General features: G+C 42.6%; 1 protein-coding gene across 1 annotated transcript in view; it reads right to left on the reverse strand.

Annotated features, from left to right (window-relative positions):
• TENM4 (teneurin transmembrane protein 4) overlaps positions 1-15,580 on the reverse strand; it is a 1,214,428-nt gene that overhangs the window by 103,932 nt on the left and 1,094,916 nt on the right. The window contains 2 exon segments of the mRNA XM_043992715.1: positions 1,021-1,282; positions 7,834-7,953. Of these exon segments, the coding sequence (XP_043848650.1) occupies positions 1,021-1,282; positions 7,834-7,953 (382 nt within the window).

The raw sequence follows: 15,580 nt of genomic DNA on the forward strand, positions 1-15,580 counted from the left end.
CTCCAGTGCAGAGTGATGTGCCAATTTATAGGCTAAATCTGGAAATCTACACCACAGAAGTTCTCTGTGGCCTCCACACCAGTGTCATTAATTAAATTGATGCTATCATTTATCCAGTCTGATTGATGATGCTTGCAATACCCATTATATGGTCTCCTCTTCCCTCCCACGTGTCTGATCCTAGACTTTCTATACTTAAAAAAAGAATAAAGAGGCCTTGTTCCTTGCTTCTGGACTTCAAAACCATCTGCCTGAGTCAGTATCTTCATCATCCCCCACTCCCTTTTTAGCTCCAACTGGTGTGTTGTCTTCCTCCATTAGGATATAAACTCCTTGGGGGTAGGTACTGTTTTTCTTTTTGCTTGGGGCAATGTTGTCCTCTTTCCTCTCCTTGCACCCACTCTTTCTTCCTTCCTTCAGCACAGTCCTGACCATGTCAATTCCCTCCTCAAAAACTTTAGGCTCCCTACTGTTTTCAGGACTAAAAGACACTCTCCTTAGTTTAGCACTTAGGATTCACCACCATCTTTCTCCAACCTAACCTTTCCAGCCTTATTTTATATGACTTCCCTTCACATACTTCATATTCTAGCCAATCCAGATTACAGCTAATTGTCCTCAGACCTTGAGATGCCATCTGGCACCCATTGCATTTCCCTAATCCTGGATTTTGACTCTGCCTTTCAGAGTCCTTACCTTCCTTCAGGGCTCATCTCTGGAGCTACTGCCGTGCTTGTATTCCTTACTGAAAATGTTCTCTACCTCATTACTTTCTGGTCTAACTCAGAAGCTCTTCCCTTTGTCATCATCACTTTTTACTTTGCATTTTCTGAGAAGACTGCCTCCCATCATTGCCATGATGAGCTGTTTGAGGTCATGCATTGTCTTTTTTTTTTTAGTCTTTTAAGAAAGTATTTAGCATAGTACCATGAACACTTAATAATACTTGTTGAACTGAATTGCCTTGAATCTCTAGCCCTAACACCCTTACCCCACCTCATACAATCCCTGGCTTCATACCTGGATTTCAGGAACGATAGGGCCTTTCTCTGCACATGAGCTTGCAAAGGCCGTCAGGGGGGAAGGAGAGACGATCGGGTTGGGGCGGGCAAAGTTGCTGAGGTCACAGCTTGGGATCTCGTTCTCCTCATGCCGCATGACGATGGTCTCCATGACGAAGAAGCGATCCCATGGGAGCCAGAGTGTGTGTTCTTGAGTGATAAAAGGCGCTCGCTCAAACCTCAGGATGATGGAGACCCCTCCATTTGTCACCAGATCAAAACTGGAAACAAAAAAGGGAGAGCTACAGATCAGATCCTAATGGGGGGAAAATTCTATGTCACAGTTTTGCTTCCACTGTTGAACACTCATTGCACCAGACCCAAAGTCCTGCCAAGCCAGCCAACCTTTCCTGTTCTTATGGAGGTGTTGGTGACCTAACTGCCACCCTCTGGAGGTTATTCTGTGAAGCCCCCACGGCTCCAGATGTAAGAAACTGGTTATGAAATGTCGGTGTGTCTGTGAATGCCTCCTTCCCTCCTTGGCCCCCCTTCCCTAACAGAATATTTCATAAGGTTGTCACCTGCGTGCTGGGCTCAAGGGACCATTGGGGAAAAAAAAAAGTAGCTCCAGGTGTTTAGCTGAAGTCCATCCATTAAACTGGTAAGGCCACAACTGCAGAATCCCTGTGTTGGATGGGCCCTTGGAGGGTATCTGGTTCAGTCCATGCTAGAGCAGGAATTCCCTTAAGAACATCCTCAGCAAGGGATCACTCAGCCTTCGCTCCAAGACCAACAGTAAAGCAGTATGTTTCCCCGGGCCCCCCCCCCCCCCGCCTTTTGGGGAGCTTTCCCTGGAATTCTTTATTCTGTTGTACAGTACCTTTTACTTAATACTTGCTATTGTGCCCTCTGAGGCTCTTCCTAGGACAGACTCGCAGATACTTGAAGGGAACAATCATATCCTTCCCCATGTCTTCTCTTCTCTGGGCTAGACATGCCCAGCTCCCTTAATGATCCCTAAATGGCTACGCCCTCACCACGCTCTCCATCTGGCCATGGCCCAGCAGGACTGGGGCTGAGCGGACACCCTCAATGGGTATGTGAAGTCCTTTGTTCACCGTGTGTTTCCAAGGCCCCATTTAATATGACTTTACTTTGTGATTCCATCACTATGGACCTTTTGCACTAATACACAATCTGGATTCGTCAAGATTTTGTTCATTTTCATGTTTTAACTATTGTTAGCAACTTGAACTGCCGGGAGCCAGCTTTATGGTGAAGAAGCCGTTTAACACTGGTATGGTCTTGGAGTGCTTACTGCCCATCTCAATGGAAACGTTGGGGATTTTTTTCTACCATCATTCCTGCCAGTACAAAACACTGCCTTTGGGAGACCAGACTGGTGAACCTGGGGAAAAACAGTTCCCATCTGTATGGTCCTGTAGGGTTCCCTTAACATAGCCGCGCGCGCGCGCGCGCGTGTGTGTGTGTGTGTGTGTGTGTGTGTGTGTGTGTGTGTGTGTGTGTGTAGGATTAGGAAAATTAGGCCTAAATCTCATAGTGGCAAAAAAAAAAAAGGGTGTACATGAATGAAACTTGTATCTAATCTCATATTATTATTATAAAAAGAGACAGTGTGGCTTAGTGGATAGAAAGCAGGCCTCAAATCCGGGAAAACCTGATTCCAAGTCCTGTCTCTGATATAATGTACTAAGTGACCTGGGCATTTGACCTCTTGGTGTCTCCAGGTAACTCTCTAAAGCTTTGAAGTGCAGAGGTGGGGCTGACCTGCATGGGTAGAGGAAGCTCTCTCACCTGGGAGTCCCCTATACCAAGGAAAGCACAGATCTAGGCCCTATTCATATTCCTGTCTTAAAAGGCGAAAAATGTATCTGGAGGTTTCATGGTAAAGAGGATAGAGCCCTGGATCCAGAGTCAGAGAAGCTGGGTTCAAATTCTGCCTCTGTTCCTTCCTACCTGTGTGTGACCCCAGGGCACATTGCCCTATTCTGTGACTCAGTTCCCTCATCTGTAAAATGAGAGGGTTGAATGACATGATCTTTATGGTGCCTCCCAGAACTAGACTTTCTGATTTCTGTCTCTGAAATTTTCTTTCCAGAATCCTATTCATATCACTTGGTGGAATAGTACTTTTGCAGTGAAAAAAAAAAAAAGCTTTTGCTAATGATCACATTATGTCATCTGAGCCTCACCAGAACCCTGTGAGGTACGCAGCACAAGTATCGTTACTTCCATTTTAGAAATGAGAAAGCTGAGGCCCAAGGCACTGCTGAGATTGGCCCACAGGTCACATAGCGAGTCAGCGGCACAGGTGGGTTTCGAACCAGGTCTCTGACTCACAGTCACTCACAAGTTAGAAGGAACAACAAATGATACACATTTATGGAGCACCTACTGTGTGCAGAGGGACCTCCAAGGTCAGGCTGCCTGCCCTCTTCATGACCAGTATTTAAGCAACTTCTGCAAGTCAACTCTACCCTGCTGAATTCTGTGTTGTAAGGCTCCCAGATCCCACATCCTCAGGCTGCCTTTCTTTTATAGAATAATTTTATTTACTATCTTGGGTACATACCTGCACCAATAAAACTGGTGACTGTTGTCCAGAAGACCAAACTCAGTCCCTACCAAAAATTCGCTGCATTGGGACTCCAGGGAAGACGCTTGATTTGAAATACCAGTTGGGGCTTTAGCTTCCCAGGCCTATTCTTTTGTTGTTGTTGTTTTTTGCAGGGCAATGAGGGTTAAGTGACTTGCCCAGGGTCACACAGCTAGTTAAGTGTCAAGTGTCTGAGGCCGGATTTGAACTCAGGTCCTCCTGCATCCAGGGCCGGTGCTTTATCCACTGCCACCTAGCTACCCCAGGCCTATTCTTTTAAAAAAGACTCTGAGAACTTGCTGCTGCTTGTCGGTGGGCTGAACAGCCTTTGTGTGTTGATGAGGACATTTTTAACAGTTAATTAGCATTTGGTCAGTGCTACAACCAGACAGTGAGAGCGCTCCCTTCACATGCGGCTGAGCATGAGAAAGGAAGGAGAAAGGAACAAATAGGGGGGTAAATCGCATTCTACAAGCTCTTGGTGAGACAGAGGCCCTCTGGGTTTATTCTTAGATACACCTTCTCTTCCACGGGGTAGGCACGGAGAGCTGCAGGAGGAGCTTGGCTCTAATGAGTTGTGGCCAGGCTCATTAACCTACGGGGAGGAATCTTGCTTCAGGTATGGGTATCAAATGTGATACCAATGGAGTGGCATCGATCTCATGTCAGGCTCAAGGAGGCGAGAACCAACAGAGGTTGTAGGAGAGGCTGCCACTCATCAGCCTCAGGTGTTGCTTTGATGAAGCCCGTCTGCCTGCCTGCCTGCCTGCCTGCCTGCCTTTAAAAAATGCCATTCATGGCCCTCAGAGAGTCAACTAGAGAGCAGGACAGGAAGGGGGAGAGTAGGGGAGGAAACATGATTTGAGTCCCATCCCCAGCTCTCTCTTCTCTATAGCCTTAGTGGAGATGCTGCCTCGTCAACAAAATGGGGACATCGATACCTTCACTGGGCTTAGAAGTCCTGTATTTGGGACAGATCTAGAGGTAGAAGGGGTTTCAGAGGCCATTTTTATCGGATTCCACTCATCTTGGAGATGGGAAAACTGAAAGCTAGGGAGGTCCCCTGGGTAAATGGAGAAGCTCAGATTTCTTTTTCATTTTTTGGTGGGGGCAATGACTTGCCCAGGGTCACACAGCTAGTAAGTGTCAAGTGTCTAAGACCAACTTTGAACTCAGGTCCTCCTGAATCCAGGGTCGGTGCTTTATCCACTGCGCCACTTAGCTGCCCTTAAAGGATGGCTTTTAGAAGAATTTGAAGACAGGATTCCTGATTTGGGTGAGGATGAGACGAGATGTTCTCTGAGGTCCCTTATCTAGACTCATAGAAGCAGCCTTCAGGAATAAAGTGACCCTGTACAACTGCCTTGCTCTAAGACCTCCTGAAGGCCTTTTCCCTCTGTGCATGCGCTACCACTGAGTCCTGACATAGCTTTTTAAGCTGGATCGATGTAACATTAACACAGGGAAACGTTGTCTACAGCGGCAGCTTCAGGGGAAGAGGGGAATGTCACTTGCTGTCTGGGCTGAGAAGTTCATCTGTTAAATGGGAGAATTCATTGGTCCCAAAGGAACACTTGTTAACCAAACTTCACTGTCTCCCATTTCTTCTTGGAAGGTGCCTGAGAAGGAGTTATTATTATTATTATTATTTTTCTTTTTAACAAAAAACTTGGTTCTAACAGCCAATCACCCACTTCATTATCACCCTGGCCAGGACAAACTGAAGCCTGGTAGTCAATTAAACAGGTGTTAAAAATCAATCAGGCTGCAGCATTATCTCCAACAAGAGGGTGAGAAAAAAGTTTCTGGATACACGATTTAGCCAGATGGACCTTCTCTCACCTTAGTTTATTAAAAATAGAAAACCCATCATTACTGACAGGACAAACATTAGAGTCTCCATCCCTCTCCCAGCAAGCGGCTCTTATCATTTGTGTGGCAAAGTGGCACAGAGTAAGAATCAGACCTGAGTGCTCTGCTATACTGAGCTGTGCAACCTTGGGGAAGTCACTTCTTTGGTCTCAGTTTCCTCATCTGTAAAATGAGGGATGATAAAACTTGCACTAGCTACCTAACCTGGTTCTTGTGAGCAAATTCTGAGTAAAGTATGTCTTTTCTTTTTTTTTTTTTGAGGCAATCAGGGTTAAGTGACTTGCTCAGGGTCACAAAGCTAGTAAATGTCTGAGGATTTGAACTCAGGTTCTCCAGACTCCAGGGCTGGTGTTCTATCCACTGTGCTACCTGGCTGTCCTGAATATATCTTGCTACACTTTAGAAATGTGAGTTATAAGTAATAGCAATAATCATCAGCCTTTAGCTGTAAAAGTGCTTTGTTAATTTTCAGAAGTCTTTACTTTTCGCTAATGATACTTCTGCACATTTACAAAAGGTCAAAATTGTGTTAGAAGCCTTGAAGCAATCTAGGGATTCTAAAAGGCAGAGGTGAGCAAGGGGGGCAGTGCAGGCATGTGTCACAGCCTAGGCAAAGGCAGAGAGATGAGGGATGACATGCCAAGGCTGGGGAGCAAGTCAGGCAGGTAAGTTTGGCTAAAAACACAGAATGTGGGAAGGAGAGTAATCTGAAAAAAGCTTGGAAGGTAGGTAAGAGTCAGATTAGGAAATGTTTTTAATGTACGTGGATTTTTATCCTAGGGATAAAAGGAGGCCATTGAACATTTTTGAAGAGAGGAGTGATGTAGTCATATGGTGTCTGAAGTGCCTCTCAACTCTCAAGATTCTATGATGATAAATTGCTAATTAAATAAACTAATGAGTAAGACGTGGCATGATCAATGCTGGGGCTAGACTCTGGCCCATCAGTTAATGTACCAGCCTAGTAAAAATTTTTTTTTAGGCTAGGCGATTGGGGTTAAGTGACTTGCCCAGGGTCACACAGCTAGTGAGTGTCAAGTGTCTGAGGCCGGATTTGAACTCAGGCTCTCCTGACTCCAGGGCCGGTGCTCTATCCACTGCGCCACCTAGCCGCCCCCTAGCCAGGGCAATTCTTGCAATAGCTTCAGTCTATGAAATTTCTAATGTAAGAGAGTCTGCAGTGGGAGCTGGGCTAGTTCTCTCCCATAATGAGGTGGATGTCAAAGCTATCCCATCTTTACAAAGTGATGATCAAAGGCGTGTTGGCTGGGGGGCTTATGTATGTCTTTGTGCTACCCTCTTCCTGGGCACCCTTGTGACCTGCACTATGTACTGGGTGGTCACAGTTTAGGGTACAACCTATAGCCACCACATGGCTGTCCTTCCATTTTGACTCTTCTGATGTCCTTCCTGTCCTTCAAGGGTCAGCACAGAGGTCACTCCCTCAGGAACCCTCCTTAGATTCTTTCCTCTTCCCCCACAGAAGATATTCTTTCTCTCACCTGATCTGAGAGCCCTTCATAACTTGCTACTAGTGTGCATGTGTCATTTGATTCAATTCAACAACATTTATTAAATGCTAGACTTGGAGTCAGGGGACTTGGGTTCATGTCCCAGCCCTGCCTCTGCCTCTTCTGTTTGAACAGGCGTTCTTAATCTTTTTTTTTGAGGGGTATCACAGATTGGTGAACTCTGTGGACTCCTTCACAGAATGAATTTTTAAGAAAATATTTATAACTGAAGGAAATGTAAAATTTCAGTTAGGAGTTAGTGAAAATAAATATATCATTTTCCCCACCCAAGTTTAGGGATCCCCTGCGATCTATCCGAGTACCCCATGGGCCATCTTGGGGGTCCACAGACCCCAGGTTAAGAATCCCCAAATTAGAATGTGAGCTGGGTTTTTTTGTTTGTTTTTCATTAGATATTTTAGACATATAGCTAGATAGCAACTTTACACATGTAAGGCTAGGATGAAACAAGATACAAAGACTCTCTCAGTACTCAGATACCAAAATAAACATTTCAGTCTCAATGATCATCTATGTACATATCTTTTCTCATACTGCCAGACTATAACCTCCATGAGGGTAGAGCCATGCCTTAATTATTTTTTAATTTCTCTCAGCATCTTGCACATTGTACACCGCTAAGCAAGCACTTCATCGAGAGCTGTTGAATGAATGAAAAATGAACTAGTCTTGACTGGTCCACTTAAAAAACTAATCCAGGAGTTTGGTCCTACTTACACCATGTTCTATTAGCAGCAAAACAGTCAGAGTAAGTCTCGAAGGTCACTGAAAACAGGCCTTCATGTCCTGCTAGCTACAAAAGAGCCCATACCTGCCATCTTGTCTGCTGATGGTATACCCAAAGAGGGGGTTGTTGACAAAACTGATGTTCACGCCAACCAGTGGAGTTCCATCGGATGTCATCACTTGGCCTCGAATGACACAGGCATGCCTAAAAGGGTTAAAGGAGTTCAGAGAGAGAAAAAACAATGCTGTTTTAGAAAAAACTTGATCCATCCCAACTGTACAGATCAGACATTTATAACATCTACAAACACTTATTAAGCAATAGGGCACTTCAATCTGCATTAAGGGAGAGACAAAGTTTAGTTAAGACGTAATTTCTGCTCTTACAGAGCTCACAGTTTAGTAGGGGATATAAGGAACTAAAACAACTATAATACCCAATAAGACACTATAAGTACATGAGAGAAGTTAAAGAATGTGACGTGTTATCTTTAGGCTAAGTTCATTACCAGTTAAATCTTGGGCAAGGCTGTATTTTAGTTGTGACATACATAGTAGGAAGAAAATCAACATGTGAAGAGGCATTAAAAGAACCATGTGGTCAAAAGCATAGAAATATGAAAATACAATGTATGTTCTGTGGAGTAGAGAATCTAAGAGTAGTTTGGTTAATGCAGAGTCAAGGAGGGGAGAAGGCTTTGAAGGTAGAGTTCTGGGCCTTAAATTCTAGGCAGAGGAATCTGAGTATCACTCAGGAGCAAGGAATCGCTGGAACTAATTGTTAAATTTTTAATGTCATCATTTATACTTTGGAAATCAATAAATATTACAAATCAGGACTCAATTTATTGTTTTGTTGATTGTCTAGACTTAAGAAAGAGACAGATAAAATGTTAATAATGCAAATTAAACTTAAAATTGTGTCCTATATGCCTCTCCCCACCTTTCACCCCAAGCTGGTTGTTAAATATTTGTCAGCACACCTATTCTTAGGAGGTAATAGGGATCCACTAAGGATTTTTAAGCAGAAAAATGACATGACAAGATCTTTCTGTAAGAGAGATTTTTCATCAGTTGAGGATAGGTTTGGGATGGTGTTGGTGGTCAGAAAGAGAGCAGAGGAGGAAAGGCCTATTAAGAGGCTATTGTGAATTATGCAAGTAAAGTGACTAAAATGTCTATACTCTCTGAACTAGAGACTCCATTGCTGGGCTTATATCCTAAGGAAGCCATTGATAAGAAAAAAAAGTTCCCACCTACTCCAAAATATTTATAGTAGCACTTATTGAGATAGCTAAGAACTAGAAACAAACTGGATGCCCATTAATTGGGGAACAGCTAAACAAGTTGTGGTACATGAATGTGATGGAATATCACTATGCTATAAGAAATTATGTGTATGATGAATACAGAGAAGCATGGATAGATCTTTCTGAACTGATGCAGAAAGAAGTAAGCAGAACCAAGAAAACATTATACATGATAAGTCCAACAATGTAAATGGAAAGGAGCGCACACCAAAAAGCTAGAGTTAATATAACAAAATTATAAAAATCAAGTGGGACTCTGAGGAAGAGATATGAGAAGACACCCTTGACCTACCCTTTAGTGGAGGTAGGAGGTCCACAGGTTTCACACATTGTCCATCTTTGGACTTTCTTAATATCTTAATCAGCTGTGCTGACTTTTTCTGACTCTCAAGAAAATACTATTTATTATATGGGATGGCCTTTGCAGATGGGGAGAGGAAGGGATATTTGGGATACCACGATGATGTAAGAAACAGAAATCATCAATAATTTTTTAAAATAATGCTATTGTAATAGTCTAGGTAGGAAGTAATAAGAACCTGTACTATGATGTTGGCCTTAGGAATAGAGAGGATGGGACAGAGAGAGGTATTATGAAAGAACTGATATCTATTCTCTCTCTCTCTTTTTTTTTTAAATTTTGTGAGGCAATTGGGGTTAAGTGACTTGCCTAGGGTCACACAGCCAGTAAGTGTTAACTGTCTGAGACCAGATTTGAACTCAGGTACTCCTGACTCCAGGGCCGGTGCTCTATCCACTGCACCATCTAGCTGCCCCTATTCTCTTTCAAAAGATAAAATTTACAGCTGGAAAGGCCCTTATCAGCCATCTAATTCAACCTCCACATTTTACAGATAAGGAAACTGAGGCCCAGAGAAATAAAATGGGGATGATATAGTATCTACCTCCCAGGGTTATTGTGAAGATCAAATAAGATAATAATTATAAAGTATTTAGCACAGTGCCTGGCACCTAGTAAGGGCTATGGAAATGTCAGCTATCACCATCATTAGCACCACCACCCACCACCACCACTATCATTATCATTGTTATTGTTAAGATACCTAGACCCAATTTGAAGAGGCAGCTAGGAGGAGAATTGCAATCCAGATCTATTATACCACACAATCTCTCTAATGAGATGCTCATCTTGTTGTTGTTGTTGTTGGTTTTCTTTCTTTTCTTTTCTTTTTTTTTTGTGGGGCAATGGGGGTTAAGTGACTTGCCCAGAGTCACACAGCTAGCAAGTGTCAAGTGTCTGAGGCTGCATTTGAACAGGGGTACTCCTGAATCCAGGGCTGGTGCTTTACCCACTGTGCCACCTAGCTGCCACATGAGATGCTCATCTTAAAGGCTATACAGTCATTAGAGTTTTAGAACAATTAATGCAGGTCACCCATAGACTATCTGTGACCAAGTCTGGTTCCTTCACTTTTTTTTTTCTGAGGCCTCATGGGATTAGAGAAGGATGAGTCATAATCTTCTTATACTCATAATATCTTGTAGCAAGATCCCCCTCAGGAGAACAACTATTAAGAGGTGTTTGTTTGCAAATATCTCCTGCAGAGTTTAATTTTCTGGAGATGCTAGACATTACTATGAGAACGAGATATTAATAATAATAACTCACATTTCTGCAATGCTTTATGATTTAAACAGTGTGTGACTCACAAGGAACACTAGGAGATAGGCAGTACAAGTAGGATTGTCCCCACTATACAGATGAGGAAACTGAGTCACATGATGAATTTAGAACATATAGTTATTCTTGACTTGGCAACTCGCACCCCTCCCCAAAAAGCCACATGGCCCAGAGAAAGACAGCTGAGGTTCTTTGCCTCCAGCTTTTGAAGTAGCAGGAGAGGATGACCACTTTTGAAAGGGTTAACTCTGGATCTTAGAGTGGGAATGGCCTCATTTTTTACAGATGAGGAAAGTGAAGTCCAAAGAGATTTAGTTCTGAGTTTCACATTTCTGGAAGGAAACTGGTAAGCTGGAACATGGCCAGAAGAGAGTGACCAGGACAATGAGAAGACTGAAGACTATACCATATGGAGGATGAAGGCACTGGGGCTGTTCACTCGGGGGTGGGGGGAATGATTGCTCTCTCCAAGGGCTGTCATACGGAGAGGGATTGGACTTCTCCTTGTCCTCCAAGGGTACAAATGGAAGCAGTGGGTGGAAACTGCAAAGGGGCAGGTTTTGACTCAGTGTTAAGGAAATCTTCCTTATGATGAAAGCTCTACAAAAGAGGTAGGGGTTGGATGGTCTCCGGTCCTCCCGCCATCTTGGTCACCCTTCCCTTGAAGCGTTCCAGCTTGTCAAGTTTCCAAAAGACAAATCTGCACTCCTGGCTTCCTGTGTTCCTTGACACAGCTGAGCACTGGGCCTCTGTTTCTTTTATTGACTTATACATTTCAAATAAATCTGTCTTTCTTCAGTGTCAAGTAGCTCTTAGCCAAGTCTACCTGCCATCTCCTCTCATGCCCTCCCAGGGACTGTAACAATTGCTTTATTTACACTCTATGAGGAAAACTGGCTCCCCCAAGGCACATATTTTCCAAAGAATAGTAATAAAGAGGCCTGGACAGCATGCATAAATTTGAAGTCTGTTAAAAAGGCCCGAGTCTCAGGCCCTGCATGATTAGATCCTCAAATCTTTACTTCCCTGGGTGATAAACCTGTCCCTGTTTAGGGGGAAAAACAATTAACACCAGGCTTGTAAGCAGCTGGCCTCTCCAGTGTCAACTTGTCCTTTCTAGAGGCAAGATCGACTACCCACAATGCATCAAGCCCCCCCCAGGAATCTGACTAATGCTAATTTCATCAGCCATTTCCTTCCCAAAGACCTTGGTCTCAATGCAATTACACGGCAAGTGAGCTAAGTGGTGTGGCAGGTTCCTCATCCCACCTGGGAGGTCTCCCAATCTATTTATGTGAAATTATCTCTCTTGTTAATGGGGAAGACTGATGCCATCAATCATACTTCAACGGCACCGAAATATGTTTCCTGTCATTGAGGAAAATGGAATCGCTCATTGTTGGAACTACCTCATTTTAAGCAGTTCACAGGATTTAAAGCTAGGGAGGGTACACAGAAAGCAACTTCTTCATTTTACACATGGGGAGACTAAGTCTCAGAGATGGCGAGCATCTTCCCCAAAGTCACACAGGTATGACGTCTGAGAGCTGGGATGTAAGCCTTTGTCACGGGACCCTCAATTCCAAATTACAAAAGACCTTAAAAATGGTTTAGTCCGACTCTTTCACTTTATAGTGGAGGAAACCATGGCCCCCAAAAAGATAAGCGATTTGGTCAAATGGATAAACAGCAAGGCCCCGGTGTTGAATTGAGGCCCTCTGAATTCTACTTTATTTTCACTTGGTGAATCACGAATAGATCTCTTCTCCCTGATCCATGTTATCTTCCAGCTTGCCTTTAACAATCTAATCCTCTAGGTTCCAGGTACTACAATAATCTCATCTCTAGGGACAGTTTCTACTTTTTGGTTTGTCTCTGCCCCTCCCCTTCCTGACTATTCTCTCTCTCTCTCTCTCTCTCTCTCTCTCTCTCTCTCTCTTACACACACACACACACACACACACACACACACACACACACACACACACACACACACACACACACACGTCTGTCTTTCCTCTTTACTTTTCTTTGGGGATTTTCCTATAATTGATAGAACTCTAAATCAGGCCTGGATTGGTTTCATGTAACCTCCATGAAAGCAGACTGGAGAAGAGGAAATTTTAGATCAGTCTCCTATGAAGTAACAGTGTATTCAGAAGGAAGATTAAGTTGGCTTCCACCATTCCCACTGTGGGCAATAGAAGGCCCTCTAGCTAACATAGGCATGTGGCCAAGTCCCAGAGAAAAACACAACCATCTTTTTTTTTTTTTTTTTTTTGTCTCAATAGAGCTTTTCAAAAATAGGAACAACTGCATCTCAACATTTAACCATCATAGGAAAAAAGAGATGTGGGAGTGACCCACCAGAACCGTATCCCTCCATCTTCTTTTGTTTAGCTTGGCTGGAAATAATTTAGCCTTTGGGGGACCTTCTGCCTTCCTCAGCCTAAGACATAGGTCTGACAGTATCAAAATGGCAGACTGACGAGGTCCGGCTCCCTAAGGATATAGCACAAGAGTCTCACCATCTTGTCTTCCTGACATACTTATGTTGCATAGCAGAGGCCTCAAACCTGTGGCTATGACATTCCCCAGTGTGAGTGGAACCAGATTAAAATGTTATTGAGAAATATTTAACAGAATAAATAAAAATATAATAAAACATAGATAATGGTAAGATGTAGTTTTTTAAGGTCAATGTGGTTCTAGGTAGATAGAGTGTCAGGCCTGGAGTAAGAAAGACCTGAGTTTAAATTCATCCTCTGACATTTACCAGTTGTGTGACCCTGGGCCAAGTCACTTAACCTCTGTTTGCCTCAGGTTCCTCCCTTGTAAAATGGAGATAGTAACAGCACCCATCTCCAGGGTTGTCATGAGGATCAAATGCGATATTATGTGTGAAGTGCTTAGCATAGTGCCTGGCACACACTAAGTGCTATAAAGATGTTAGTTATTATCGATCACGAACAGACTTGGCCCCCATTTCGGAAGTTTGACACCACTGCCTATAAAAGACTTTAAGTGTATTTTACTCCGACTAATAGTAAAGTGGAATGGAAAGAACAAAGAATTTGAAATGAGAAGGTTTGGTTTCAAACACCAATTCTGGCTACTTTAGTTATTGCCTATATGACTTGGGTACGTAATTTCTCTTTCTGGGATCTCAGTTTCCTCTTTAGTAGAATGAATAAGTTAGACTAAATCTTGTTTCTTTGTTAGTAGAATGAGAAAAAGGGGTGGAATAGGTCAGTAAAAGATCATCAACTAGTGAAATGTCCAAATTTAGTATCTGGGATTGCTTGGGCCCTCTTTAGCCATAGCAAGGCCACTCATAGTAAATTATATTAGGGGGCAGGCAGAAGAAGGGATGAGAGAAATAATAAAATAGGACACTGAGAGAAAACAGCATGGAAAGAGGTGAGTTTGTTAAATTGATAATTTTAATATATAGTAAAAAGTTTGCTGATCCATAGATATATTTCTTGGACCAATAGCTATAAAACACTGGATTAGATGATGTCTGGGATCTTTTCCTGCTTAAATATTCTTTGTTCTAAGGTCCATTCCAGTCTAACATTTGATTTTCTGCTTTCTAACATTCTATGTTCTAAAGGTCTCTCCAAGTCTAACATTCCATTTTCTGTGTTCTAACATTCTATGTTCTAAAGGACTTTCTAGACCTAACATTCCATTTTCTGTGTTCTAACAATCTATGTTCTAAAGACCTTTGCAGTTCCAACATTCCATTTTCTGGATTCTAACATTCTATGTTCTAAAGGACTGTCTAGATCTAACATTCCATTTTCTGGGTTCTAACAGTCTATGTTCTAAAGACCTTTGCAGGTCCAACATTCTATTTTCTGGTTTCTAACAGCTTAAAATCTTTTTTATTCTTAACATTTTAGGTCCTAAAGGACTTTCTAGTTTTAATATTCTGTGTTTTATGTAGCAGCATTCTGTGTTCTAAGATCCTCTTTCAGATTTAACATTCTTATGTTTCTAAGGTCCTTTTTAGCCCCAATATTTCTTTGATTCCTTGACTCTCAAGTACATTTTAGCTCTTAATTCTGATTCTGTGATTCCAAGACTTGAAGGTTCCCCTGGAGGTTGAGGAGAGATAATTGCCAAAATATATTAAAAAATAAAATGTGGCTAACCTCATATGGCCCTCTGCAATCTACAATACCAGCGACTCAGTGCAAGTGTATGGCACATGTCAGACAGCTGGGATGCAAAATATGCAATGAGGCTGGGCAGACACTTGCCAATAAACCTAACACCAAAATGGTTGGTGCCAGACCAAGCAGGAGCTCAACAGAACAATATCAGACCAACAGTATATTCAGGGATTTGCTGCAGCCATTTCTCAAGGAGGGCTGATGGACTTGGAATCAGGGAGAAAAATCTGAAATATGACAAACAAGCTAAAGGATCCCTTTCCTCATGCTGATGAGAATTGATGATAATAGCAGCTCATGTTTTGTACATTACTCGACTGTTACAAAGCACTTCACATACATTATCTCGTTTGATAATAACAGTAATGATCATCATCACTTACATTGCCCACTTTACTTTAAAGTTTCTAAATTATAACTCTCTATTACAGTCACTCCAATCATGCAAATATTATTATTTCTAATTTACAGATCAGGAAACTGAGGCTCAGGGAGGTTAAATGACCATAGTCATCCAGCTAGTTAATCAGTCTTAGAGCCAGGATTCAGAAGCAGGTCTCCATGCTCCAAGTTAGTGCTCTTTCCCACTACACCTAACCCAAAATATTGAACAGGGAGTCATCATATCTAACTCTTTGTGACCCCTTTTGGAGTTTTCTTGGCAAAGATGCTAGAGTGGTTTGCCATTTCTGTCTTCAT

Source organism: Dromiciops gliroides, chromosome 3, assembly GCF_019393635.1.
Source record: "Dromiciops gliroides isolate mDroGli1 chromosome 3, mDroGli1.pri, whole genome shotgun sequence".
Lineage (NCBI taxonomy): Eukaryota > Metazoa > Chordata > Mammalia > Microbiotheria > Microbiotheriidae > Dromiciops > Dromiciops gliroides.